General features: G+C 51.9%; 7 protein-coding genes across 7 annotated transcripts; 3 read left to right on the forward strand and 4 right to left on the reverse strand.

The window, feature by feature from the left end:
- The first annotated feature begins 101 nt into the window (after nucleotides 1-101).
- On the forward strand, nucleotides 102-1,323 carry MYCFIDRAFT_180953 (uncharacterized protein). The gene is made up of 4 exons (XM_007922702.1): nucleotides 102-299; nucleotides 353-367; nucleotides 426-480; nucleotides 540-1,323. Exons 1-4 carry the CDS (start codon nucleotides 228-230, stop codon nucleotides 1,082-1,084), a joined length of 687 nt encoding a protein of 228 aa, XP_007920893.1. The 5' UTR covers nucleotides 102-227; the 3' UTR covers nucleotides 1,085-1,323.
- Nucleotides 1,324-1,662: 339 nt separating this feature from the next.
- MYCFIDRAFT_209515 (uncharacterized protein) lies at nucleotides 1,663-3,154 on the reverse strand (the record flags this gene model as incomplete). The annotated part of the gene is made up of 2 exons (XM_007922703.1): nucleotides 1,663-2,728; nucleotides 2,827-3,154. Coding segments are annotated over 2 exons (953 nt in total), but the record flags the coding sequence as incomplete, so codon positions are not given.
- Nucleotides 3,155-7,739: 4,585 nt separating this feature from the next.
- Nucleotides 7,740-10,824, reverse strand: MYCFIDRAFT_158718 (uncharacterized protein; the record flags this gene model as incomplete). The annotated part of the gene is made up of 1 exon (XM_007922704.1): nucleotides 7,740-10,824. One exon carries the CDS (start codon nucleotides 10,822-10,824, stop codon nucleotides 7,804-7,806), a length of 3,021 nt encoding a protein of 1,006 aa, XP_007920895.1. The 3' UTR covers nucleotides 7,740-7,803.
- A 1,452-nt stretch (nucleotides 10,825-12,276) lies between these two features.
- MYCFIDRAFT_123895 (uncharacterized protein) lies at nucleotides 12,277-15,940 on the reverse strand (the record flags this gene model as incomplete). Its single annotated transcript, XM_007922705.2, has 5 exons — nucleotides 12,277-12,302; nucleotides 12,358-12,756; nucleotides 12,901-13,163; nucleotides 13,245-15,096; nucleotides 15,160-15,940. The coding sequence occupies 5 exons, from the start codon at nucleotides 15,938-15,940 to the stop codon at nucleotides 12,277-12,279; spliced, it is 3,321 nt and encodes a 1,106-aa protein (XP_007920896.1).
- Nucleotides 15,941-19,810: 3,870 nt separating this feature from the next.
- Nucleotides 19,811-22,128, forward strand: MYCFIDRAFT_85696 (uncharacterized protein; the record flags this gene model as incomplete). Its single annotated transcript, XM_007922420.1, has 4 exons — nucleotides 19,811-19,873; nucleotides 20,242-21,453; nucleotides 21,505-21,707; nucleotides 21,760-22,128. Coding segments are annotated over 4 exons (1,845 nt in total), but the record flags the coding sequence as incomplete, so codon positions are not given.
- Nucleotides 22,129-22,217: 89 nt separating this feature from the next.
- Nucleotides 22,218-23,276, reverse strand: MYCFIDRAFT_28591 (uncharacterized protein; the record flags this gene model as incomplete). The annotated part of the gene is made up of 3 exons (XM_007921685.1): nucleotides 22,218-22,352; nucleotides 22,401-23,034; nucleotides 23,098-23,276. The coding sequence occupies 3 exons, from the start codon at nucleotides 23,274-23,276 to the stop codon at nucleotides 22,218-22,220; spliced, it is 948 nt and encodes a 315-aa protein (XP_007919876.1).
- Nucleotides 23,277-24,936: 1,660 nt separating this feature from the next.
- Nucleotides 24,937-26,211, forward strand: MYCFIDRAFT_169295 (uncharacterized protein; the record flags this gene model as incomplete). The annotated part of the gene is made up of 12 exons (XM_007922706.1): nucleotides 24,937-25,079; nucleotides 25,109-25,143; nucleotides 25,170-25,440; nucleotides 25,475-25,495; nucleotides 25,525-25,565; nucleotides 25,637-25,660; nucleotides 25,706-25,763; nucleotides 25,798-25,896; nucleotides 25,971-26,056; nucleotides 26,094-26,104; nucleotides 26,144-26,156; nucleotides 26,180-26,211. The coding sequence occupies 12 exons, from the start codon at nucleotides 24,937-24,939 to the stop codon at nucleotides 26,209-26,211; spliced, it is 834 nt and encodes a 277-aa protein (XP_007920897.1).
- Between the last annotated feature and the right edge of the window lie 1,455 nt (nucleotides 26,212-27,666).

Consider the following 27,666-nt stretch of genomic DNA (forward strand, 5'->3'; position numbering starts at 1 on the left):
CTATCCGGTCGATCACTGTGTGCATACGCTCGCCAGTTCAGGAACATTTGGTGTAAGTGTAGTCGTTGAGCTGAAGAAGAGCCTCCATCTTGCACGTGCATCTCAATTCGTGTGACGTAGTATGGATCTCCCGCATTGCGAGAGCACGGTAGATGCGCGCATGTAAGCAGATCTATGTTCTTGTAACAACGACATCTAGCTTCACTGCTCAGACGACATATAATATAATGCCAGTAGCAGTCGTGACAGGCGCGAACAGTGGCATTGGCCACGCGTTTGCCAACATTCTCATCAGCGAAGTACGAGCCACAAGCAGCATCAATACCAACAACGGAGACTGACATCAAGGCAGGGCTATGAAGTGCATGTACGATCTACCCCTTCCTCGACACGACCGAAGACATAAGAGCTGATCACGTATCCAGGCCGCCGACATAAACGTGGGCGAGAAGCTACAAGGTCTCCAATGCAGACTCCACCGTAAGCAACCCACAACCATCAACAAAGCAGTCACCTCGTACCGTACTAACAACATCCAGGTCTCGACGTAACCCAACCCGAATCAATCGCAGGCTTCGCAACCCAACTCGCCGGAAAGCCCGTCGACGTGCTCCTGAACGTAGCCGGCATAATGGCCAGCCAAGGCACCGACGAACTCACAACCATCACCAAAGAAACCCTAACCAAAATCTTCGAAGTCAACGCCTTCGGCCCCCTCCTCCTAACCCAAGCCCTCCTGAAAAACCTCCTCGAATCCTCAAACCCACGAGTCGGGATTGTGAGTAGTCGAGTCGGAAGCATGGGGGATAATAGCACGGGAGGAAACTATGCGTACCGAGCTTCGAAAGCTGCGGTGAACAGTTTTGGGAAGAGTTTGGCGGTGGAGTTGCAGGGGAAGAATGTTGTGGTGAGTTTGTTGCACCCGGGGATTGTGAGGACGGGGCTGAATCCTGATACGCAACCTGGACCGGAGACGGTTGAGCCTGAGGAGGCGGCGATGAAGTTGTGGGGGGTGTTTTTGTCGAAGTCGTTGGAGGAGACGGGCAAGTTTTGGCATAGAGAGGGATATGAGTTGCCGTGGTAAGAGCTGGGAGACGCCATCGTGGAAGGCGGAGAATTGGATTTTGTGGTAGAGGAGCGAGAGCTCGATTATGTGAGACGAGCTGCATATCTTGTATGCAGAAAAACGGATGGGGAACAGCTGTAGAAGAATTCTCAGAGATTGGAGAACAAACAGCTACGAGGAAAGGCTATCCAACAAAACCAGATGTCGAGATGCTGTAGATGAAGAACGGTATCGAATATGAGAAATGAAACACATATAAACGCAGACACGGTGTTCATCCCGCCTCATTGAATGGGCAGAGAGTGGTTGTTGTTGTTGCAGGACGGCAGGTCATGAAGTCGAGGCACCATGCTTGCATTTTAGCTTACTTAGATGCCGGACGACAGCAGGACGACTCTGTCCAGACATTCTCCCTTTTAAATCGTCATCATGCGCACTACTGACCCGCGGTCGTCAAAGAAAGACGTTATAGAACTCCTCCTGAGCTGATCCTAGACCCTCTCTGGTTTTGCCTCAGGCTGCTGGGGATTGATCGACTTCACCTCATGAATTTACAATTGCAAATTTCGTACAAAGCGCTGGGCATTTGACGAATGCGCTAGTAATACACTCTACCGTGCAGGTTTGGGGTATAGAGCAGTGAATGATGATCTGAGCAATCTCGAAGCAAGCAGGCAGCAATATTCCTCCTCCCAATCAAGCCAACTGCGCCTCACTCCGACTGCGTCCACTATACTCGCAGCGTCCATTTGATCGGTGCCAATCCCTTCAGGACCCACCGGGAGTGATTCGTTGCAGCTCATTCCAGTCAATACACACGGCTTTCACCGAGAATGCATTTCATGGATATTTTGGTTCTCCTCCAAAATTTTGGCAACATCACAGTGAACATATTCCCATATATGGTCGTGAGCGCTCACTTTTGAGCTTTCCCGAATCTGGCTCTCCATGCCTCCATTTGACATCTGGTGGGCTGGTTCCTGCGATGGAGCATGATTCTGTTCTCGAAATCGAGTAGGCCTTTCCCGACGTCTCTCCTAGCTTCCGTTTTCCATGGGCTGTTCCGCCGCTTGTAGCTGCTCGGAAGCTGCTTGGGCCTGATATTTGACGTGAAGTTGCGAAATCGTGTTCTCAAGGTTGCGTAATCGTTCTTCCTTAAAGCTATCATTCGCCTCGAGCTCCAAAATGCGCGTCTTCAGGCTTTCATTTTCGAGTCGCAGGCGCTTGATCTCCTGGTCGGCAGACGCTTGCTCCAGAAGCGCTGGCAAACTGTCTTTATGATACTTGACGTCAACAGAAGACATTAGTGCCGGGTCGTGTACAGCCCCAAGAGATGCTGGAGTCTCAGCCTCGTCAGCGCCGGGAGCGACCTCTGTGCTTTGCGACTGCATGTTCTGCATTGCTGGATCCTCTGAGCTTTCTACTTTCGCATTGTGCACGCGTCGTAGGTGTTCGTTCAGGTTCTCCTTTCGTGTGAAGCCTTTGCCGCTATGTCGCTTGCAATCCGGATGAGGACACATTAATTGAGCTTTGGGTCCGCCGTGTTTGCCATGGACTTCTCGTTCGTGTCGCAAGAGGCCACCGCTGTATGTAAAGCCCTGTAGTTTGGCACACGAAGGATGTGGACAGCGATATGGACGATCGTGCTTGTCCATGTGCTTACTGCGATGACGTTAGCTTTTCACGCACCCCGAAATGGCTGGTGACAGACTCCGAGAGGTGGTTTGTCCATCTCAAGGGGTTGAAGATGCAATACTGACCCCCATTCGCATTTCCGATCAAAGCTCTGATCTGTGCACTCTTCGGAATAGGTGCAAATGTACTTCCCCATGGCGTTGACTGGCGGATCGCCTCGCTTGAATGCGCGCGAACCACGAGGTGAAAATTCGCCTCGTGGCGATGCTTCTGCGACTCCTTGAGACGCTACAGACGGTGCGCGCGCAGGCATGGGCACCTCGCTCTGCATCGTCATCGGCTCCTGCTGCGACATCATACTGTGCGACCGCTTTCTTGATTGCGGTTCGCCCATGGTGGTTGTGTCGTCCGGTGAGGCCTGCGCGCTGATGGGTGAAGGCGGCACCTGCATAGTCTCTGTTTCTTGATGCATGTGTGATTTTTGACTTGGGCCGAGATGTGCTGGGAAGTAAGTGTTATTATTATTGTGGCAAAGTGACGCGTGGGCCTGAGGCGCAAGACGACTCTGCGCCAGGCAATTGTGCTGGGCGCGCCCGGGAAGGTCGGTTGCGGAGAGTCGAATGGACGGTGTCAGATTTCGTGGCAGGAGGCTCTGTGCCCTCGCAGAGTCATCCAGGCTCCGGAAAGCCGACGCGTGCTCGTCCCAGGCAGGATAATAGCCAGAATCAGATGGATCGTATAGCAGAGAATCCTGAGGCAGCGACGAACCGAAATAGTTGGCAAGGTCACCTGCGTTGTGCTGCGGAGCTGGAGCTGGAGCGCTTTGTGCAGCGGCGGCGGAGGCAGCGAACGAGACAGGCGCACTACGGTCAAATGACGCACGGGTCGGGAGCGGGAGAGAGGTTATCGGAGATCTGGATGCCCGAGATGATACGTCACGGCTATTGGTCCGGGCTGGAGACATGGCATCCGCAAGTCCTGCTTTCGCACTCATCATCAGCATCTGACCACTCTGATGACGATAAAATCAGGCACAGCCACAGGCAGCAGGCAGCGACTCACCGTCAAAAGGCGACCGTGACTGGCGCTGCTGGCGGCGGAATCCGGGAATATACGCGCCGTACTGGTCGACGATCTGCTGCGGCACGATGACTGCACCATACCCATCCACCATATTTCCCTCCGAGTCGAAAAGCGCCTTGCTTTTATTCGTGTTATGGCCGCGGTCGTAGAACATCCGGCACACGCCCCACAGAACCGCTAGACTGGGACGAATCGCCCAAGGCCAGGTGGTGTTCAGTGGATGTTTTGCGTTGGGATACTCAAGCAGTAACTCATCACAGTGAATATCCCTGTTCTTCTGGCAATCTTTAACGTGCTGCAGAAGTCCCTCGATGCAACGCTCGATGATCGAGGTGGTCAGCCGATGCTGTAGGCACAGCAGAAGGTGAATGAGATTGGCAATGAAGGACTCGTGAAAGCCAGCCTCGTAGATCTCGTCCCCTGTGCACAGGCGCAGAACGCTGTAGGCACGAGGATGTCGAGCAAGTCGTTCACGTGGACGAGAAGATGCGTGAGCTGCCTGAGAGAAAGCTGATCAACAGCAAACGCGTAGCGCCTGGCGAGGAACTGCTTGTGACTCTTGGCGACGTCTAGGATCCTGCTGCTGGGGACAGATTGGTCGAGCTGTTCAAGAAGCCTGAGTGCTGTCAGTATGAGCACCTGGCCTGGCCTGCACTGCACTGCATTCTCACATACTTTGCGATTCGGTCAGATGGCTGTTCACGTGGTCCCAGGGAAGTGGTGATGACGGCGCCGTCACTTTCCCTGAACACTCGATTCCTGGACGCTGTTTTGGAGCGCCACCAGACTGGTCGCCGACTAAGTTCGCAATTGATCTGCGCAAACGAGTGCTTTTCGAAGTCTTGGCAAGCTTCTTTGTTCTGCGCTGCGGCTTCCTCGTTTGTTCGGACACGCGTTCTCAACTTGAGTCGTTTTCGAAATGAAGCGGTCAGCTGAAGCACCTTGAATGTGACGTATATCGATGGTGGTGCTGTAGTCCCGGAAAGGGACGAATGCACATTAGGCGGAAGAGTTAGAGATGGCGATGTTTCCAAAGATAATATGGCGAGTTGCGACTGCATCTGAGCCATGCAAACATCAACCACGTCTGAGAGACGGACTATAGTAAAGAGTAACACATGGCGAGGGCTATGCACAATGGTTGATGGCTATGGAGCAGATTATGACCTGCACAGGTGCCTGGCGGGTTCCACGGCGGCCTCTGTTGATATATAGCTTCGTTCATATACTGGCGCTGGACCTCGCTTTGGCTGCTGCGAGGATGCCTGTGCCTGTGCCTGTGCCTGTGCCTGATCTTGAGCTGCTGGCGATTGGCTGTGAGCTTTCCTTGTCACACAGAGTACCCCAAGCCTCCAACCGCAGTGGTTATCGCAAACTCGGCGCAGCAGGCGGCATCCCGAGGCTGTGCTGGGCTTTGCTGCTGGCGGCGTACTTGATATCAACACTTTCCAGTTCAGAAATTGCGACAACAACTCATCAATGACGCAATGATCTTTCAGATTGTAGAACGTGACTACAAGCCTGTGATAATATGAAAAGTGGCTAGCCGACTTCAGCAGAGGAAGCAGGCGCAGCATAACACAGACCCCACAACGTTGAACCTAGCGCCAGCTGAAGTGAGTGAGTCTTTCCAAAAAAGACTACATACCGCAAATGCCAAAAAATGAATGTATGATGTTGCTGCGGACGCTGCAACTCGTTAGAGTTATATTCGTGAAGAAAGAACATCTGGAACAACCTACCGGTTCGAACGCGCGCCTCTCTCGAGAGTAGAGTTTCAAGTTCAGACTTAAATCTACCGCCTTAGACCACTCGGCCACCGCAGCGATACTTGAATCAGAGCGGGAGTACCCGCGCCGAATATATAGACTAGCTCTTGGCAATGCTGAAGTCCCCATCACCCTCTCCGACAGGTTCTACTTCAAAACTTCATCGGACTATCACACCAAGATATGAGATGCCCTAGAAGTTGATCCCATATCGTCACCCCCACGACATTGCAGTGGTGCTGCTCAAATCTTGATCGGATCGTATCCTTCTCTGCCGACACTCAGCTCCTTCGACTGCATGTACGACTATGTGGGGAGACCAGATCCACCGACATGGCTTCTTCGACCAGAATAGCATTTCGAGAGAGAAAGTGTTGTGGAAGGACTTTGATCTTGGCCGATGAGATATATTAAAAAAAAAAGGAGATAGATCAATCTCAAGAAACAGATCAACGAAAAATTTGCATACTATGTATACCAACTCCCAACCTCTTCTCCAAATCAATCCACAACCAACCTATCGAATCAGAATGAACTTGATCGTGCGTCGCTCGAGAAGAAATTCAAAAAGATAATAACTAAAACAGTCCTACAATAACATCTATACGCACCAGACAACCACCCTCCTCACCCTCACCCTCGCCGACCCCCGCCCCTTCAAAAATAAACTGCTCCCCCTCCTCCAGCACAACCTTCCTAGCCCCCAAAGGAGCGGGCTCCACCTTCATCGACCTGATAAAAAAACGACCAACACTCACTCTCCAAAAGAAAAAAAAAACATCGGCTACCAACGCAATGAAAAACGGCGCACTTTTATGCGCCGCAGTGATCGGCAAATGTGAAGGTGGATGCGGATGGTCGGCTTCCGGGGGAGAAATCCGGCCCATGTTGAGGAAGGGTTTCGAGGAGTGTGTGGAGAGTGGGAGAGAATGATGCGGGGGAGAATAAGTTCGCGGGCGTCTTTGGTGGAGAATGATTGGTATTCTGTGCGTATTCATAATGGGCCTTGTCCTGGGACTTTTGGGGTTGAGGGGACCGCGCCGGTGTTTGTTTGAGGGAAGCTGGATGATAGGGAGGGAGGGAGGGAAGAGAGAAAGTGCCCGGGAGTGAGTATTGACTTTTTTTTTTGGTGGGTGATTGAGGAACGGTTTGAGTGGGAAGTGGTTGGTTCTTCGGGATGGTTGATAGGTGTCAACGAAGAAGTCAAGTTTTGAAAAACCGCAACTTTGGTTCACCTCTGATGGATTTTTTTTTTGCCTGGCCGTCTTCGCCCTCTTTCTCGTTGACGCTTTTTCTTATCGTCAGTCGTGAAAGCGATTCCAGAGCATCCTCATCTCCCACAACGAGACCAACCGTCTGCAGAACCAGCAGGTTACTCGACGATGATTAGGCAATTGCGTTCGATACGGCTTTCGACTCAACGCCATTGTCGTCGAGACCCAGTAATTGTACGGTCAATCTGTCCTGAAGCCGGAAACCGTATCGCTCGATGAACCGTGGATCTTACCATGCCTAATTCTCGCTGGCAAATCCTCTCGAAAAACCTCCATCTCAGCCGCAAGGTGTTCCGTCACAAGGGCATTCTCTTCGGCATCGTCCATAGCATAGTCCATGATTTCGTCCAAGATTTCAGCAGACTCGGAACTAAAGCTGTCCTCAGAATCTTCGCCGCTCATGCTTGTGCTTGTGCTTTCAGGAAATGTTTCGTCCGTCGGTGGTAGCGCTGCGGAGCCTTCTATAGGTTTCTCGGGATGAACTACGTCGAGATGAGAAGCAGTATGGATCGTTCGGGTGCCAAATAGCCAGTTCCAAGTTCTTCGGAGCGACATTGCGATGTGCATGTGTTGTTGCATTTGAATGACTGGCGATGCGCGCGTCGAGAGAGATGGTCAGATTGCTAGCGATCTGTGAGATGCTCCGGGAGTGGTAAACGAAGATTGAGAACCAGGCATTCGCCGCTCCTTTTATCCATAGGCACATAGCACTTGATTGACCTGAAATGCCGCGGAGCATTCACATGGCAAAGGGTGAGACAAACACAGCATGTCTCTACTGGCTGCTATCTCGTGCAAGAAAACTCAAGTTGTTTCAAGACAAATGGTCTCTGATGCGGCTTCGACTCAGACTCAGATAAATCATCTAACCAAGTCGAATCTTTCACGAAGGTATCGCGGAATCAGCGTCATCGAACCGGATCCCGAAGTGCAGTGTAGTCTATGTCGTTCTAGTAACAATGTCATCTTGGCATTACTATTCCTCTTCTTCGGTACCCTCGTCAAGAGCAAGCCATGCACTCCTGCACTTGACCGCTTCGTGTCTCACGCTTCGTTTGCCGTCATCCAGGCATCCCAGCAGCTTCTTCACGACCGGCCTTCGGTAAGGCACAACGGCTTCCCGCTTCAATTGGCGAGGCACCAATGATAAGCATTGGAGTGCTTTCGCTCTGACTTTGGCCTGGTTTCCTGGCGTGGATGTGGAGTTCAGTAACCTCGTAATGAGTGACGCAGAGTGCTCTTCCGCAATTTGAGCATCATGCATGAGAAGAGATTCAAATATAGTCAGAGTCGAATACTTGACTTCTTGATCTGCCGCGTCATTGAGATCCAAGCTCTGGAGGAGCGAGGGAGCCAGAGAAGGCAGTGACGATTCCATGAGTGCGTATGGCAGCCATCGCAGAATTCCAGACATCGCTATCAGATAGTTCGGCTTGACTGACGGTTCAGCTGTCTTTACGTTTTCGATCATAGCCGGTATCGTGTGACCGAAAGTCTTCTGCTTGTACAGGCCAGACACCGTGCAGTGGTTCTCCTTGGTCAGAATATCATCCGGAGCCAAGAGTCCCGCGAACCTTCGCGCGAATGACCTATCGGTGACTGCAAGGTTTTGGAGAAGGAGTTGCAAGTACTTCGAAGTGAGGGCACCGGATCGACCTTGAATCAAAAGAGCTTTCACCACCGCGAAGGCCGCATCAAGCTTGTGCGTGGAATTGCCGCCACTAAGTAAGACAGATACTTCAAGCCCGGCATCTTCCAGCGCTTTATCGACAGCCTTTGGGTCGAAGAATTTGTTGACCAAAAGCGACACGTGGCGTAAAGCTATTGTGAAGCCGATAGGATCTGTATCTGAACCAAGAAGATAGGTAGATTGAGCTCGCAGCGATGAAAGCACATCGTTCGCTTCAGCGATTTCTGGCCGTATGGCGGCATAGTAATACAAAAGGAAAGGCGCAAATGCTCTGAGCTCATCTGTGCTTTTCCCAACACCATCTGTCGATGCTGACGACAGCCAGTCGACATTCTTGTTGTAGACTGTGCTTTGAAAGTGAGGTGTCTGTTGTCGAAGAATGATGTTCGTGATCCGTCCGATGATGTCTGTTGTCATGTCGTCACGTTGCGATGGCAATGCTTCACGGACCTGCTGAATCAAGGGTTGGGCGTAATCGGTAAAGTATGAGCTGCGCAAGACTCCGTCTTCCAGAAGCGGTACGCCATTTGTGAAACAGTATAGTAGTGCCAGGAGAAGATCTTTCTGGTAGTGTTTGGGTGCATTCTGATATCTAGCGGCCTTCAGCTTGTTCATGATTCGAAGCGCGATCGTGTCAAACACTTGTTGTTCTCTACTCAGCTGGGCGAAGGCCTCCAGCACAGGCCCGTATGTCTTTCGGTCCTCAGCAAAGTCCGGCAGCTGGACCATGAACGCAGGCACAGCTTGGCTTCGTATGGAGTCAGGAAGAGAGCGTGCAATTTCTGTGAGACTCTTGATCGCTTCATCCTTGATGTCGCCATGGCCTTCGATGCGCTCATGAAGCACAACATCCACGATGGCACCAACTGCAAGCCCAGTCTGCTCTTCAGACAACACTTTGCGAGCCCTTACAAGCTTGCTGAGGCCTTGCAAAGCTGTGAGCCGGAACGAGACCTCGGCAGAAGGTGCTTTTGCCAGTGCGTGGAGCATAGCTTGAGTTGCCTCACCGACAAAAGTGTGCAGAGACTCCGGGTGCACCTCTCCACCAGAATTCTGGATGTCCAGATACGCATCCACGAGATGATTGTATACCTCTAGGAGACCTCTCCTTTTCGCGATCGAGCTTGCACTTGAGTATAGGGAGAACAATGTAGGCAGGATGCCTTTGGCGATCTTATCGGCCACCAGTGAGCCTGTCTTGGCAATGGCGAGCAGTATGCGGCCGGCACCTTGCGATTGCTTGGTCGGCGCATCTTCCAGGTGCTCGTTGCACTCCTTGATGATTGGCCGAAGATAGGCATTGAGAGGTGCGTCGGCGTTCGCGAACTTCCGTGCTATGAGTGCCAACGCCTTGAGCGCCTCCTTTGCCAGATGCTCGTCTTGCACGGTGATGATTTCGAACTTTAACGCATCCCAAAGAGTCACGGAGTACAGATGAATGGTGTTCGTGGAATAGCCGGTGACGCATGCCTGAATTGCCACCAGGACATCCCTCTTGGTGTTGATCGATGTCGAATCCAGCTTGTCCAGTAACGCTGGAAAGGCGTATGGCGCAACATCCGAGGTGGCTGCTATGCAATCGCGCAATCGATCTTTCAGATCCTGCGCCGTGATGCCGTATGGATCATGCTCCGGCGGCCGAAATGTGATGGGAAAGTAGTTGAAGACGGCGTCGAACATGTCCTGTGCGTATCCGCCAAGCTCCCACTCGGCCATCGGCACGCGCACGAGCGAGAAGATGACCATCAGGTTTCGCGGGTCCTTTTCGCCGTCGAAATAGGAGATGAACGCGCGCAACCATTCCGGATCGTGCTCATGAAGCTGCTTCATGTGCGGGCGGTAGCGGGCCACGAGCAGATCCAGGAGCTGGAGGATGGCATATCGGTCCGTCTGCAATGGGAACTGTCGGAGGGGATGGGTGTGGCTCACGAAGGTGGTCATTGCCCTCTGTGCCGTTTCCGCATCCCACTTGCCCAATTTCTCGAGAGCGAGCAGCGCTCTGGCGGAGGCCCCGCTGCCTTCCACGTCGCCTTCCATACGGCCAAGCACAAAGCCCGTCAGCAGCCGTCGCTCCTGCAGGGCAAGCGCTCTGGGTGGCACTTTCTCCAGCACGTCTGCCAGGTAGGCGACCGACTTCGCACGCATGACTGCATCGCCTTCGTCGTTGATGTATGCTCCCACGCTCGCAATCACATCCGACAGTTTCACCTGCCGCGTCTCCAGTTTGTTCGCGCTCTGCTGCGCGATCTGCTGCGCCGCCGCCTTGTTCGTGTCCACCTCCAAGAGGTAGAGTTGAATATCGGACATGGCGACATACCGGAGTGATGATCAAGTGCCATCAATGCAAGCTGCGCTTCGAAATTCTTACATCCGCGCAAATCAACGTCATCCAATTCGCGGAGCGCGAAAGTTCGCGTGGTGGGGTCCGGGTCTGCACTGTAGAGGTGTCTGTATACTGGCACCTCGCTAAATCTCGCTTAACTCGGTCCGTAGAGAATCCGAAATTGATGACGTTTTTGTGTTCCCGCCAAGACCCACGAATTTGTATGCGTTCGAGGCTTAATTTTGGGCTTCTCGGAATGTTTAGCACCTCGTCGCCTCCACCACTTTAGCAATATCGCTATAATGGAAGAACCAGCACCCGCTGGCGCTACCAAGGGCCATACTGACTTCAAGGCTCTTCGAGAAACGTTGTTCCTTGCTGAGAAGGACATACCATTGCCGTATGACGATTTCCTCGTTGGTATGAAGCTGATGTCCAATGTATATAGTCGCAACAAGGTTACGGAGGTGAAGCAGGATCGCGCTAGCGGTAGGTATGTATCCAAGGCATACTATCGCTGTATTGAGTCGAAACGGACGGCGGCGGACAAGAAGAAGAACGGTGCAGAAGGTGTTGCTGGAGGCCATCACAAACCCGAGTTTGCTGCCAATAACTATTGCAAGGTCAGCTTGGTGGTTGATATGTATCAAGACAGTGAGCAAGGCTCTCCTATTGATATTGTTATCAAGCGAACCGATTATCGCCATCAGCACACCCATACCCTCCAACAATGCGACGTACGGCGGTCGAACGACTATCTGTCGAGAACCTTCCACAGAACACACCAATCCGACCACCGCCTAATGCCGATATACAACAGTGGAATAGGCGCTTCAAGCTATACCATAATCCATGGACAGGCGCCATAGAGCAACACGATAAACCGCCACCATGGGCACCAAGTGATCAGATATTAGAAGAGCAGGCAGAGCGAGTGCGACAACAGCGACAGCGACAGTAAAGTAGATAGAGAGACAATTGAGGCAAGAGCGCGATAACAACACCTCCATTTTGCTATACCATTAATGGCTCACCAACACTTTGGCTTCATTCTGAAATGGTGCTGGCGGTGGCGACAGTAGGTGCTGTTGGTGCCAGCGGTGCCAGCGGTGCTACGCTATTCCCAAAGAAGAGCTGAAAATGGGTGCGTTTCGTCACAATTATAGGGAACCGCGTACTTCCGAAGGCACGTGCGGCCTTGGCGGTGCCAGAATACAGACACCCCACTGTAGCCCTCAGATCCCTGCACAGAGCCGCAGGCATGTGTGTGACACAGTAGCAAAATGGTGAGAGAAGACAGGATCACGACGCACGGTCAAAAGCTTCACTTGATCTTGATATGGGACACATATCAGCGAGAGTATTACCATGTACATGTACACATTCCTGCCCCAATAGACATTCGACACACCATGCATCTCTTGCCCGAACTGTGCTCAGAAGCCAAATGGATTTTGCGGCGCTGCTCATGTGGTCAGCTTCAATTCTTGCGCGAGCACAACATTCACTACACTTACTCGCTTTCGAAAGATTCGCTCTGCCGGTCGGCTGCGGCATCAAAGCTTTTGCCCCGCGCTGAACCCCGAATCTCACTGCTGGTGGAGGCCCGGTCTTTTGAGGAATCAATGGCGCAGCGACCGGCGCTTGCAAAGGTTGTGAAGGTCCGAATACTCCTCCAGTCTGCTGAGGTGGCAGCTGAGGTGCCAGCTGCGGTTGCGCCTGCGCCTGCGTTGCTTGAGCACCGAATCCATTCATGCCAGTAGGCTGTGAGATGTTGAAGGTGGTAGCTTGGAAGCCAGGCTGCTGTGCTGTGAACGAATTCGAGAGACCAGACGGCGTAGCTTGAAACTGTCCTCGTGGTGGATCAGCAAAAGGCGATCCAGTCTGCACTCCATTGACGAGCTGCTGCTGGTAGCCTGCCTGTCCGCCGCCACCGAGCTGTTGTTGGCCAAACTGCGATGGACCTTGAAATCCTGTGGGTTGTGGCTGCAGTGCAGGGTAGTTTTGCTGCATGGATTGAATGTTGTTCTGCGCTTGGTAGCCTTGATTGAAGCCTTGACCCTGTCCATAGCCCTGCTGTGGCTGGTATGCTGTTTGCTGAGGCTGCAGCTGTTGATACTGCTGTTGTTGCTGCAGAGCCGCCATGCTCTGGCCTGGTGGAGCCAGTTGAGGTTGATAGCCTGTCAACTGTGGCTGCAGAGGGGGCGGAGAAAATGAAGACTGTTGTTGTGGCGGGAAACCAGGAGCGGAAGCTGCACGTGGAGGAGGTGGCAGACCTAGCAGACCGAGAGTGCCTTGCTGTGCGGGAGGCGCCGGCCTCTGTCTCGGCATGGCGGTCTGTTGAGGCTGCAATTCCTGTTGCTGATATCCGGTCTGCATAGGCTGCATGTATTGTGGCTGATACCCGGCAGGCTGCGATTGCTGTTGTCGTGCCGCAGGTGCCAGAGCAGCAATCTTGTCGAAGATAGCTTGGTTCGCGCCCTGTGGTTGCTGGGGTTGAGCTGGAGGCGGAGACTGAACAGGCGCCGCAACAGGCGCTGGAGGCGGAGGCTGAGCTGCAGGGGTTGGCTGCAGAGGTGGTGCAGAAATTGACAGCGATGCGATGTCATCATTGATGAGCGGCTTTGGTGGCGACGGAGCTCGAGCAGGTGATGGTGTAGCTGCTGGAGCGGCAGCCGTCGTAGGCGTCTGCGACCTCGCAGGTTTGACATCCCAAGCATCGTCGTCAAATCCACCTGTCGCTTGCCTAGCAGGTGCAGATGTGAGTGGTGTGGCCTTTGCATCTGGCGCGGGCGATTTGGGTGCGGGACTCCCGCCTTGCTTGAATGCGTTTTCATCGACCACATCGTTGGTTTGCACGGGCGGAGCAGGTCTGCCTTTCCGAGTGTTGTTCTTCAGAACACCTCCAGGGCCTGCGAATAGACCTCCTTCGGTGCCATTGGCTTCGCCATCTTGGTTGGCTGGTGTCCGTCCATACTTGTTATCGAGGAATTTCATGACCCTCAGGATGTCACCTTCCTTCAGACCAAGTGTTCGCAAGAGTTGCCTGTCGATTTCGGGCAGAATTTCAGGACCCATATTGTCTCTCGAGAAAGACTGGGCGTAACGCTGGCAGACATGAGGGTCAATATTGCACTGCAAGAAGAAGTCGAACCAGTCGTATTCATCCTTCTGAACGCTAGCACCGGCACCTCGAGTACCATTCGCGCGTTCCTTGTCTTTCTGTCTCTGCGTGTTCCTGCGCTTGATGTCGGAGAGTGGCTTGTCTTCATCGAGGCTCGCACCAGTGGCCCGCTCAACGTATTCCAAGTCCTCAACAGCCATCTTCGCAACTGGGACAGCAATCTTAACTCCGTTCAGCTTGTGCAAATGGATCTTGCCTTCTCTGAGCCCGATGAACTCGGCCTCGACCTTGAAGGTGCCGCTTCGATCTGTCCATGTCCTGACCCTAGATTCGTTAGGCTTGCTCTTAGGCTGGTCCTTTGAACTTCGTTTATCGGACTTGCGCATAGACGTGCGTCGCGTATCACCAGCCAAACTGCTATGCCGTTCCGGCAGAGCTACGCCAGGTCCAACTTCTCCATCACGCTTCCTGTCTCTTGCGGCTTCTTTTGCTAATCGCTGCTCCTCAAGCCTGTTCTGCTCAACGGTGCTTCGTGCAGCATCCAAGCCCGTGATGCTTTCAGATCCGTGTGGTATGGTTCCAGTGATCTCAACGTATGAAGAAGGCACTACACCTTCCTTGCCGTTTTTCATGCGCCTCACCATCCACCATTCCTCGCTCTTTGAATCGTCCAGAATAATCACCTCGTCTCCAGCAGCCACAGTAACCTCGTCGTCCCCCTGTGCCATAAATTCATAAAGCATCTGTCCCTTTTTCATGCCTCCTGCGCCTGATCCTGCACTTGCTGCCAGTACCTCTCTCAAGCCTTCTTGCCTCACTGCTCCCGCAAGCTCACCCAGAGCAGAGACGATTTCCTGTGCTGTGTCTTTGGCCCCCGCATGAAAATCTATGCTCTTACTCGGACGTACAAGCTCCACAAATACGTGCTTCCCTTCAATGCTGTAATGCGCCAACTTTTCCGCGGTCCACTCTTTGCTCGGGCCATCTTTGCTTTTCTCTGGGCTGATCATGATTATGCCCTTTGCTAAATTGATGCCTAGCGTGGTGGGCATCTTCTTGTTCTTGCCCATGTGCGAGATCATCTCGTGAACGTTGTACAGGTGGAAGCCACCAGGCGAGCGCAGTGCATCATCTCCATTCTCCTCATCGTAGTGAGATGACACTACACGGTTATGAGGTGGAGAAGGCAATACACCTGGTGGCTCCGGCGAGCGCGGAGAAGCATACCGGGGCTGCACAGAAGATGGCGAGGCGGGCCCGTGCTGCGATGGAGGTCTTCGTGGCAGAGACGGAGCGGGTTCGTCGTCGCTTTCTTCGGGAGTGTACTGCGGACGTGTGGGCAATGGCGGAGAGGCGATTGCGCGGTCGGCGCTGTTTGAGGCAGCAGCTCCTCCTGTCCTTTGCGCAATCAAGCCAGCGATCTGCGCTGCCGGATTACTTGCGGCAGGCTCAGGAGAGTATGCCGACTGCGAGCCGGGTGCTGGGTAGTCCTCCTCGCCCGGGATGGGCCCATGGTCCTCCGGCGGTCGTGACGGCAGGCTTGGTGGTGGGGGTGCCAGCTGACGAGCTGCTGGTGCTGATGCTGCCGCTGCCGTGGATGAAATACGCTCGAGATAGATGGCTGGCGCAAAACCATACTGGCCACGGCTGCCCACCAGCGTCCAGTCTGGATCGCTCGTGTCGTATACATGTAGCTGAGCACCTTCGGCAAAGCTCAGCTCCTCCTCCGTCTGTTGCGAGTAGTCGTACAGTGCCTTGGCCTGGTATGCTGGCTTGACGGGCTCGACATAGTTGTTGGGCACCAAGCCCTCGGGCTCATCTTCATCCTCCGAAGTTGCTTTCTTCTTGCACTTCCACCAGTCGTCCTCGCTGCTCTTCTCTAGCACCAGCAGGAGATCACCCTCCTTGATGTCCAACTCTTCGTCCGACTGCGCAGGATAGTCGTAGAGGGCGCGGACGACATCCTGGAAGGGCATGTTCAGATGCAATTGCGCTGGTGAAGCGCAGCAATGCGATCGGGCAAGGGCAAGACGGCAAACAGCGCAGATGCGCGCTGTGCAGGAGGTTGTGAAACGTAACGGTTCGCGAGCGCCGTGACTCGTGAGATTGCCTCAGCCTGCTTTGCTTTGGGAATAATGCGGATGCGGATTCTCTAGCATTACCTACGATATCCCCCTTTCCGCACGCTTAGAAGCCAGGTAGAGCTTTCCTTCCAGGCCGTCCAGGAGTTCGACAGCTGCCGCTCAATAATAATAATGGTAGAACTCTTTGCGCGATCAACAGCACCGTCGTGCAATAATGAGTGTGGTGGTAGAAACGTGCTGGAAGTTGCTCATCCTGGTAAATGGGGTGGCCGGCTTGCCATCATGGCGCCCACGCATGACATACCTCCTGCATCCGTATCGACACAGAGCGCGTGCAGTGGCTCCACTGTTTGCGCAGGAACATGGCATGCTCATCCGCATGAACAATCACCGACGCTCTCACATACGTCTCAAATACGCGAGTTATGCTACCTCTATCCGCCTTACCGTACCCAATGTCACAATACAAGAACTGCACGAACAAGAAGCAGCAGGCAACGCAACGCAACCGGGTATCAATCATCAAAAACACAATACAAGCAGAGCCCATTTCAGTGATGGCGGCCGAGAAACCTCGACAGCCTCGATGAGCTTGTCGAATTGCTGCCAGAAGTGCCAACAGTGCCAGAAGTGCTCACGCTCGTCCTCGATATGGCACTGTCTTGTCGCGGGCGAGTGTGTCTCTTAAGAGACGAGTAGTCTCTGGCCCGGGGAGGAGGCCTTCTATCGTCGATCAGAGCGCCGTGCTCCACAAGCAGTTGCACCACCTTCTCGCGATGCGGTGTCGATGGCTTCGAGGCTGCAAGATACAACGGCGTCCGAGATACCGAGTCCACGGCATTTACATCAGCCTTGTGCCGATGTTCAAGCAGAGCTCGCAGCACTTGCAGCTTTTCCGATTCTGCCGCATGATGAAGAGCTGTCTTTCCCGCTCGGTCGACAGAGTCTTTCAGCTCAGGGCAAGAGTCAAGCAGGTAGCCGGCCACCTCCGACCTGCCCTTGTCTACAGCATAATGCAACAGACTCCATTCGTCGCTGTCTTTGACTTCCAGCGTCGACTCTTCATGATGGAAGAAGACCTGTACCATGGTCTGGTCGCCAGCCAAAACGGCCTTGACTACTGGCGTATGCCCTTTCCGGTCTGGCAGCATTTCGGCGTCGTGGTCCAGCAAGCAACGAGCCATATCGTGGCGAGCACTCATCGCCGCGAGATGGAGCGCGGTCAGGCCGGTTTTGTTCTTCCCGTTTACGTCGGCACCAACTTCTGGGTCAAGCAACTTGTGAACCGTTCCTTGGTCCGACTGCTCGACAGCATGCATGAGCAACGTCTTGCCTTCCCTACATGTCTCAAGGTCGAGATCTCCTGCGGCCAACAAGCTCTTAATCTGATCGGCATCTCCGGACTTGATCGCTTCGACCAGAATGTCGTGCTTGTCCAAGATGCTGTACTCTTCCGGCTGCTGAGCATGGGCTGTTGAAATTCTCCTTATGCTGTCACTTGCCAACGATGAGCCCTCGACGAGCAATTTGTTCAGCTCGTTGGCTTCCACCGTCTTATCACGAGTCTCGAGGATCCGGACAAGAAGCTCGATACAGGCATTGTGCTGATCTGCTTCCTCGGCTGGCCTTCCGCGTTCACCAAACACCTTCCAGCGCCGATTGAAAGCTCGTTTCGCGTGTGTCTCGGCACTCTCGATATCATCTGTGGTGCTGCTAAGCTCGGAGCCGGAGTTCACTTTGTGGCGCTCAAAGTAAATTGATGCCAAAAGGTGGTTCTGCCTTGCTATCACAAGGCTGCTCTGATCATCTGCCTCATTTCCTCCACTTGTCGAGCCTGTTCTATCTCTAAGCAGGCCCATCACCTTCGTCACCGCATCGGCCCACTTTCTCTGCTTGGAGTACAAGAACGCCAGTTCTTCCTCCATCTCTGCTCGATTCTCGAACGGCACACCATAGTATGACTCTCTAGTCTGAGCATAGCGGATGGCGTGGTTCAAATTGATCTCGGCTTGGTTGAAGTGCTCGACTTCGCGTTCCTTACTGGCCCGTTCAGTGTAGGCGGCAATATACCTATCCAAGATTTCCTGCGGCAAGACGTCGTCGTCTTCTTCGGGTAGTTGAGCAGGTCTATCGATGTTAATTGGCTCAGGACCAGGGCTAGCAATTGCGCCAGGAGATGGTGCACGTATTGACTGCCTTCGAATCGATGGTGTGGTGATAGGAAGCGGCGAGTCGATCTGAAAACCACGCTGAAATCTCTCCGAGCGATCGTCAGGGAGCCACTCTGAGGTGTATCTTTCGTGGACATCTTCAGCTGCTCTTAGGCATTCCGTGAGTTTCTCAATGGCATCTTCGCTGACGTCTTCATAGGTTTCATCCAACGTTGCCCCAGCTGCGCGTTGTTCCTGGAATACAGAAAACTCGTGATGGGCTCTCATCAAATCGCTCAGCAGATTGTTCGCGTTACTGACCTGTGCACCAAGGGTCGACAGGGCCTTGAGGACTTCGTCATGATTAGCAGTAATGTTCGCGGATGTCCTGGTGTTGTCGAAGAACTGAAGAACCGCTAAATCCGTTGACAAGATCTGGATTCTTGCTTCGAGCTCATTGCTGATACGACTGATCGACGGATGCCTCAGGGCAAGCTTGATGCTGTCCAGCAGCGATCTCCCCGCCTTCTGCTGGTCTTTAGACGAACTGCCCAGCTTCACTTGAAGTTCCTCCACCGTCGTTTTGCAGGACTGGACTGTCTCATCAATCCTGGCAGCAACATCTGCATCGTTGCCTTGTGTTGACACCTCATGCTCATCCCGATGTTCAAGCACTTCCTGAACACCAATGAGGACCCCCCTCAGCCTCTTGATCCTCTCATTCAGATCGAAGGCAACCTTGTCAGCATCTTTAACTTTCTTCAGGAATACGCCAGCCTGATACGCGATCTTCAACAGATCGAGTACGGCCGCGACAGTCTGTAATTCTGCCATCAATGTCGTAAGGCATCCCAATCGTGAGTGGAAACAGTATGGATCGAAGCACAGCCAATGCAAGAGGGCATTGTAGAGTGGGAACTATTTCACTGCCTGCCTCTACTCTGGACCAGTCATGTGTAACGCTGTCACTTGACTTGAGGCCGCCTTCTAGGCTAGCGACCAAGCACGTTCCGAAAATAATGAGTGAATCCTTGCACACGCACTCGAAGGATGATCGTGCTTCGCCACGACACCACACTCGCTTCGCTTCGTCTCCCCGGAAAAAGGACTCCGAAATCCTTCATGTACCTTCACCCACAAGCCCCGCCAATCCCAGCTCGTTCTCCACACGCCATCGACCGCTACAGAGCTCGGATTCATGGTTCCTTGTATCTGTGCTGCATGAACATAGACCGGTCAGGCAATAACGACAGGCAGATATGTAAACGCCATTGTTTGACTGCATACTTGATGCACGAGGCATATTGTGTATTCGTGGAGGCTATGCAGCCGAGGCTGATTTGACACACCAAGACTGTTGGCGGAAGGTATTGCGGAAGCATTTCTTATTGCTTGTGGCGCTCCTTCATGCAAGAGAGACAAAGAACATGTCTCGTGAGCCCAGCTGCGCCTTGTATTGAGATAATCAGCACAACAGCCTTGGGGGCCAGAACTGCTTGATGCAAAAAGGATTGCGTATCCAACCTGGACTTCAAGGCTGGGGTGCTAGGCTAGACATACTCTCAGTGGTGGATGCCAGAATACGTTTCGTAGCCAGCGTACGCCTTACACTATGGCTGACTTGCAGGAAACTTCTGGGCCGCGCCGAAGGATTGGTGAAGGAGAGGACGCTGAGGTTAGTTTGATCCAAAATTCTCTGCCTTGAGCATAGCATGTCTAACAAGCGATCTAGTCCGCATTTGATGACGATTCAATCCTCGATGCACCAGATCACATCTTCGACGACAACGATGCTTGCTTGTAGGACATGGGTCATGCGTGAAGTGTACAAAGACTAATGTTTTCAGGATCGACAACCCTCTTATACGCTTGAAACCAGACGAGGTCGAACAGAAGTGCAGACAATTCGTCAAGAACTATGGTTTAAAAAATCAGGAGCAGATCTTCGTCAAGGCAATGCTCCCACTTCCAGACGCCATGTGGTCTTGCAGAACAGAGAACCCATCGCAACGAACGTCTTCATCCGCTAACAACAAACTATAGGCTGGAAAGATCCTTCGAGATCCAGAAGCATGGGAAAGTGTACCATCTCTAACCGACGAAGAGAAAGAAGCACTCGATAACGAAGTCCGGAACGGGTTTTGGAAGCAACCCAAAGATCTCCAGGTCACGATCGTCACTCTCTGTGTTGCAGCTGTGGTCCAAGGCTGGAACCAAACAGCAGCAAATGGCGCAAATCTGAACTGGCCACGACAACTGGGACTCAGCGTACCTGAAGGGTGCGATCCAACCGGTCGCGATGCCTGGATCTTTGCCATCGTCAATGCAGCGCCGTATTTCGCTGCAAGTCTTGTCGGCTGCTGGCTCTCGGATCCCTTCAATGAATATTTCCTTGGCCGGCGACCACCTATCTGCCTTTCCGGCCTGCTCATTCTGGCGTCCATGATCGGGAGTGCGCTTTGCGATACCTGGCGACAACTCCTCGCATGTCGTGTCATCCTTGGCATTGGCATGGGACTCAAGGCATCAGTCGTACCAGTTTTCGCAGCAGAGGTCGCACCCGCTCACATAAGAGGCAGTTTGGTGATGAACTGGCAGCTCATGGACGCCCTCGGCATATTTCTAGGCTTTACGGCCAATCTTGCCGTATCGCGGACAGGCGATGATGCATGGCGATGGCAGACTGCATCCTCAGTCCTGCCCACCATCGTCCTTCTCACACTCATCTTCGTCTGCTCCGATAGTCCAAGATTTCTCATGAAGCGCGGTCCGTTGAAATATGCGGCTGCGTACAAGACGCTCCTCAGCCTGCGTGGTCATCCTATCTTAGCCGCCAAAGAGCTCCTGTACACCCACTACCAAATGGAAGTCGAGAAACGCTTTGTGACGGGCAAGAAGACAGATGCGGAGATGGGAGCACATGTCGTCGAGGTGCCAGAACCTGTCGAGGAGAACAAAGGTCGTTTCCGCACGAGAATCCATCTCCGTTCTCGCGTTGCTCCTGCTCGATCTGTCAATTATTGGCAGAAACTCGGACAGCTTTTCAGCAACAAGCGCATTCGCAGAGCTACTGTTGCTGCTGTCGTGTGCATGATATCCCAGCAGCTTTGTGGAGTTAATGTTCTGGCATTGTACAGCTCGAATTTGTTCTGTGACAGTGAATCGGGGCAAAGCAATAACATCAATGCCGGAGCTTTCTTGACGCCACTCTTCCTCAGCTGGGGAGTCGGACTGATAAATTTTCTGTTCGCGTTTGTAAGTCAAATCATCTTCGAGTGCCAGGGATCGTACTGACTTTTCATATAGCCGGCCTATTGGCTCATTGATCGACGTGGCAGAAGATGGTTGCTTCTCATCGCCTTGCCATTCATGGCCTTGTCCATGATGGCCGCCGCTGTCAGCTACGCGATTCCATCGGGACACTCGGCGCACGTTCCAGTGATTGCTTTCTTCACATACCTGTTCATGATCTTCTATTCGTTCTCGATGGGACCGGTACCATTCACGCTGTAAGGATCAAATCGACAGCACTCGTCCGCAGTATTACTAACATCATGGTAGTTCGGCTGAAGTCTTTCCACTGGAGAACCGAGTCGTCGGCATGTCGTTCGCAGTCTTCTGTAACCTCTTCGGCCTTGGACTACTCACCCTCTTTGTTCCTATCATTACAGTCAACATCGGCCACGGAGGATTGCTGGGCATATTCGCAGGCTTGAACGTGGTCGCATTCGTGCTTGTGTTCTTCCTAGTCCGCGAGACATCAGGAGCCACGTTGGGAGCTGGAAGCCTGACTTTCATGAGTCTAGAAGAGTTGAATTATGTCTTTGGTGTTTCGAGCAAGAAGCATGCGATTTACCAGCTGAAAGAAGTTCTGCCGTGGATCTGGCGATACTATGCACGGAGAGATAGGAACTGTCCAGATTCGCCCCCACAGCTGTATTCATGGAATGACGCGAGGCAGACCAGGAAGACCGAAAGGACTGATTGAGTAGCTTTCCAAATCTGGTGTGTATCAGACCTTATACTTTCGCACCATTCACGCGCGGCGTGTTCTGCACGAGACGGAGCAGATTTCGCATCAGAACAACGATCGTGACCTTGCCGATAGCCGGGACATAGATTGATGCCTTTTCCTTGATGTCGGGGTTGAAGTTCTGACATAGTCAGCAGAGGTACCCTTCCCTTGAAAACACAATTCTCACCTTCTCACTCGAGAAATTTATGCAAACAGCGCCTTCCCTCACAAGATGTGTCGGGACCTTGTACTTCTCTCCAGGAACACCACTGATGACCACATCACTAATCGGCAAACAATTCTCCAAAGTCCAGCCTTCCATGTCCTTGACTTCATGCTTCTGCTTCCTGAGCCCGGAACCTCTGCTGAACTGCTGAATGTCGCTGATGTCCACACTGTACACTTCAGCGCCATCATTCGCCAGCAACGCAGCGAGAGGTCTCCCGACAACTTCACTCCGATTAATAACCGTGATTCGCTTCCCATGCAGACGCTTCCCATAGTCCAGGATCGGGTTGTAGATATTCAGGTACTCGAGGATTTTGACAATCGCCAGCGGTGTGCACGGGAGAATTGATTTTCTGGTGTTTTCGGGTGGGTCGAGGAATCTGATGTTTTGGTACATGTTGCTGATGAGTTGTGGTGAGAGGCCTTCCACGTCCTTGTATAAGCTGACTGTCCATTGAAGCGTGCGATCTCGCGGCGCGTCGAATACGGGATAGTAGACTATCATGCCTTCGATGTTGCTGTCGGTGTTGGCTTCGCGAATCTCATCTTCCAGCTGTTCGCGGTTGACTTCGCGCAGGGTGAAGTCGACGCCACTTTTGTCCAGATACAGTCAGTCAGTTGTGTGTGGGTACGAGGTCAGGCTCTTTGGTCCTTACTTCTCAGTGCAAGTTTTCTGCGTCCATTCCGCATATTTGCGGGCAGCTGGGTCCGCATTTGCGAGGAAGCCGTGAAGGCGTGGTGGATGGTCTAGGGCCTTGATGCCGGCAGTCACTTCTCCCAGAAGTTTTTTCGCAATAGCGGCGGACGGTATGACTTTGCATGAATGTGCCGACATTTTGAGTGTTGGGGGTGGGATGCAGGATGCTTGCGCTTAATCGAGTTGGAGATCTGGCTGGTTTCATGCGATTGGAGGATAAAATTCTGTCAGGAGTCATTCACCCATTTACTGTCTACAGAGTTCGTCGGCAATCCAGCCCTTCACTGCGGATTGTATGCACCCTCTTTCAAAGTTTCGGTGCTATTATCTATACCCTACAGAAAAGCCTCCGAGCCCTGCCACTACTGCTTGATCTAATAATAATGGCAGAAGCAGGTTATGCCTGTGTTAGGTTATAATTTTCATAACCAACTCTTTACCTCGAGGGTGAAGTTGAATGAACTTTGAAGTGTTGTTTTCCCGTATGCGACAGATATATCGTGCTTACGATCGCTGGTTTTGATAGACAGTCCATATCACAACCTGACCTCTACACTAGCAGTCAACATCGACATAGCAAGAACATTATGCGGTCTATACTCGCCTTCGTTGCTACTCTCGCTTTCGCATCAACCGCTTCGGCATATATCAATGGGGCTCTGTGTGATTGCTCACAGGTCCGACAATGCAGATCGTTGGGGTACTATGGATGTCTTCGTCTTACGACAGCAAGAGCATTTTGTGTTGATCAGACGAATGATCCAAAAGGCTGTGGTCATGACTGCCTTGCGGCCCACAACTATGACTATGACTTAGCCTATAAGATCACAAGGTGACTAGCGTGTCTGCGAATTGTCGACTAGTTGCTAATAATATTTAAGTTCTCTTAACAACGAACGATTCGACGACACATGTGCTTGCGCCCTTCATGATGCTAGCGGCTTCGTAGGCTCATGTCCAGGGTAAGCGGCAAACCACCCTCTGGCAGGTCTTCTCAACAACACGCGCGAGTCCGAGTGCGCCTGGAGTTGTGTGCAGGTTGATGCGGTATACGGGGTGTAACCAGATCTGTTCGGAATTCGAATTCAGCCAGTCAAGATTTCGAATCTTCAGAGGGGAGGGACGGTTGGCAATTTGGTCTCCGGTCGGTTTCCTGTATGCGGTTTACATACACCCTGTATTCGAGATATTGTCGCTTCAGAGCTCACTACATGATGGCGCATGATGCGATGGAACTTGGAAGCGAAGAGTGCACCGACTTGAAATTGATCCACACTTTGCAGTCACGTTCAGCAGCATCACGACCAGAGATATTGCTCCGCAAAGATCCCCATCATTTCGAGTCATTTTTCTTCTAGCTGTCACCGATCGGCCGCCAATGTCGCATGCAAGAGATGCGTACTGGCGGACCACACGCAGCAGCTGGGCGAACTCCGAACTCCGAGCCATGTCATTGGAGGCCATCTCTATTTCTGGGTTTACCGTTTACCGCAGAGCTTCAATTGATGACTGACCGTCTTCGATACAACGGTTACACCACCGAACGCTTCCGCGTCCATTCGAAAGCTTACGAGACTGAGCTCCGAGATGGATCCTTCGAGACTTCTCTGGCAATCTTGCCCTTAATCCACCATCTCGCTTGCCCGGTTGGGGTAGTGAAGTCCATGCTGACGATGGTGTGCGTCCGAGCCGCGTATTGCTGCTATGTAGTGTGATCAGGCAGCACACTGATGTCTCGGCGTTCGCTTAATGCTGATGACTGCTGATGGCTCATCGGTAGTAGCTAGGAAAAGTATATATGTGGCACAACTACATAGACCTGGATGTATGTGCCTTGTCTGACCATCGCGATCAACGAGAACCTCGAGCAAGTGGCTCACTGCCGAAAGCTGAAAGAGATCGGGGTGCTCACAAGAAGTTGGATCAAGACCATCTTCTCAGGTCGCAAGCCCAGGGAACAGAAGAAGTAGTAGATCTGTAAGTTGCGGCCCTGGTCTCCTGCTCGGTGGCTCCACGCTAATAGATTGCAAGGTCAACGGAAGAAGCCAAGTCAGATATCCTTGGACCAGACCGACATGTCGAGCCCATCAGATCAGTCCCTCTACACGGCTTCTACTAGAGCGGGTAGCACGTCGACTGCATCAACACAGACGCTAGTTGAGGCAGAGAAGAGGTCGTCCATCAGTCGAGCAATGGACAAGATACGGTCGAAAGTGACAGGGTCTGAACGACTATCAAGCGATATTTCTGAATCGGAGAAAGCCAAGGCAAAGGAAATTGAGAAGCAGAAAAGGAAGGAAGAGTATGAGAAACTCGCCATGGATTATCGCATAAAGTATGGCCTTCCTGGGGCCGGTGTATGGAATATTTGATGAGGACGACGAAGGACACCGCTGGCGTTGAGGAAGTCTGCCAGACCCGAGTCGCGTGAAAGCGAAGGGGTCGCGTTTAGAATATACCTTGTCTTTCCACCTTCTGATCCTGCTTTCCGTTCCCAGCCGGATGGCGCAAAGCTGTAGCTGGTAAACTCTAGATAGGTACCAATCGCTGCGCCTCAAGATGATGAGTCTTGTTATTATCCTCAGATGAAGCGTCCAAACGTCAGCAGTTTGCTGTGAAGGAATGGTCGCACACTTCGCACTGCCGCCACCAACTGTAGCAGGCGACTTGAAAGGTCTGAATGTCCCAAGGCTTCCAAGGGTAGCAATGAGCTGTCAGGTCCCGGATGCAGCCCATTCGCCGCGTTTCTGGAGTTGTCGTGGAGAGCTTGGGACTAAATTATAGTAGTGCTCCTGGAAATACTACGGAAGTCGCTTGATGGGGTGCTTTCAGAAGGTGCAGATCAGCTGCTTCCCTGATGAGTCTGACGAGGGACTGGTTCGTGGTATGCACGGACAGGGTGAGCACTGCAGGCGGATGTAAGAAGTTGCATTCCGAAGCAACTTTGTGCTGCAGTGACCATGGAAGTGGACGAAAAGCAGCACTTCACGTGATTGTCACGTGAGTGGAGCGGCCTGAGTGGCGGTGGTCAATGGGTTGAGGCCTTGAATACCTCGCGCTCAATTATCCATAATTGAGGTGTCTTATCCATAAGACGAGTGGGTCCACCATAAGACGCGTTGAATACCTATAATCCATTCAATTATAGGTCTTGTCTATAAGACAGTCCAATTATCTATAATCTACCTCTTTAGACAGGCTAATTTTAAAAGCAGCCCTTTAGTAAGAGAGCCTTGCTTTTATAATTAAACTGCTAAAGAACAGGCGCCTATTCTCGTACGGATCCATCTCCTTCCGGTTTAGTATAATATGTCTCGCTCTTTCTCGTAGTTGTCGTAGAAGTAGGTATTTTATAGAATATATAGTAGTAACGATAGAATAGCGATAATAGACGACTTCGAAGAAGCGGCGGAAGCGGACCTCGAGGACCTCGTACTATGCCTGTCGGTCTATATAGTACTTTAGATGCTTCGTTTGTTACTAAACGAGACGGAGCGACTACGCTATCGACCGAAGGCCTTCGAGGCCTTCGAGGCCTACGCCGACTACTTTAGCGCTATAGAAAATACAGTATTATCTACTATAGCAAGAGAGGCAAGGCAAAGGCAAGAGATAAGGTTACAATATAGCGCTAAGAAGGCGGAAATCGATAATTAGGCTTAAATACTTATAATTAGTATAAGATACGCTATAATAAGACGAGAACACGAGATTTACTATCTTATCGATAATTTAACACTTATCGATAATTTAACGCGAGGTATTTAAGGCCTAAGAACTTAGAGTGTGTGTCTAGGTGTTAGGGTCTATTACGTGCCTAATGCCTAAGGCTATAACTGCCGCACTTTATCTTTAGACTTTCCGTAGATAGTCCTTCTTCTAAATATATTAGTTACATTAAGTAGTTATAAGCCCCCTGCGTTTCTAATACGCATAACACGTTTAATACGTATTCTAATAGTTAATCCGACTGCTACGTAGACAGCGCTTATTACTAAAAATTACGCCGATACTAATACCGTCGCCGCCGCCGCTCTCGAGTATTCTAGTAGGTACTAGACTCGAGTCGGTTACTAACAGTGTTAGCTGTCCGCTATACTAGAACATAGGCGCGCCTATCGGCTACCTCTTAAAACAAGTCTATAGTCTCTTTCTATATCGCCGTCGCTATCCGTAATAGCTCCCCCTATAACCGCTAACGCTTATATAAGCAATATTCCTAAGCTAAAGAATAAGGAAAATTACCCGTTATAGTCTTATGCCGCTAAGGGTGCCCTTAAAGGCATATAGGTATAGCGCTATATCTAAGGGACCCGCCTAAAGCCTAATATTAAGTTGTCTTCTAAAACTTAGTTAGAGTTTAAAGACCGACAAGATAAATAGGAGGCAAAAGATTAATTAGCGCGTACGTAGATCTTTGCTAACTATATCGCCGAGGTTTAGCAGTCGTTACTTAGTCTCGCTATATCGTAGGAAGTATAGACTTACCTATATAAGAAATATACTAGTAAAGGTAGGTCTACTAAAT

Source organism: Pseudocercospora fijiensis, assembly GCF_000340215.1.
Source record: "Pseudocercospora fijiensis CIRAD86 unplaced genomic scaffold MYCFIscaffold_1, whole genome shotgun sequence".
In the NCBI taxonomy this organism is placed as follows: domain Eukaryota; kingdom Fungi; phylum Ascomycota; class Dothideomycetes; order Mycosphaerellales; family Mycosphaerellaceae; genus Pseudocercospora; species Pseudocercospora fijiensis.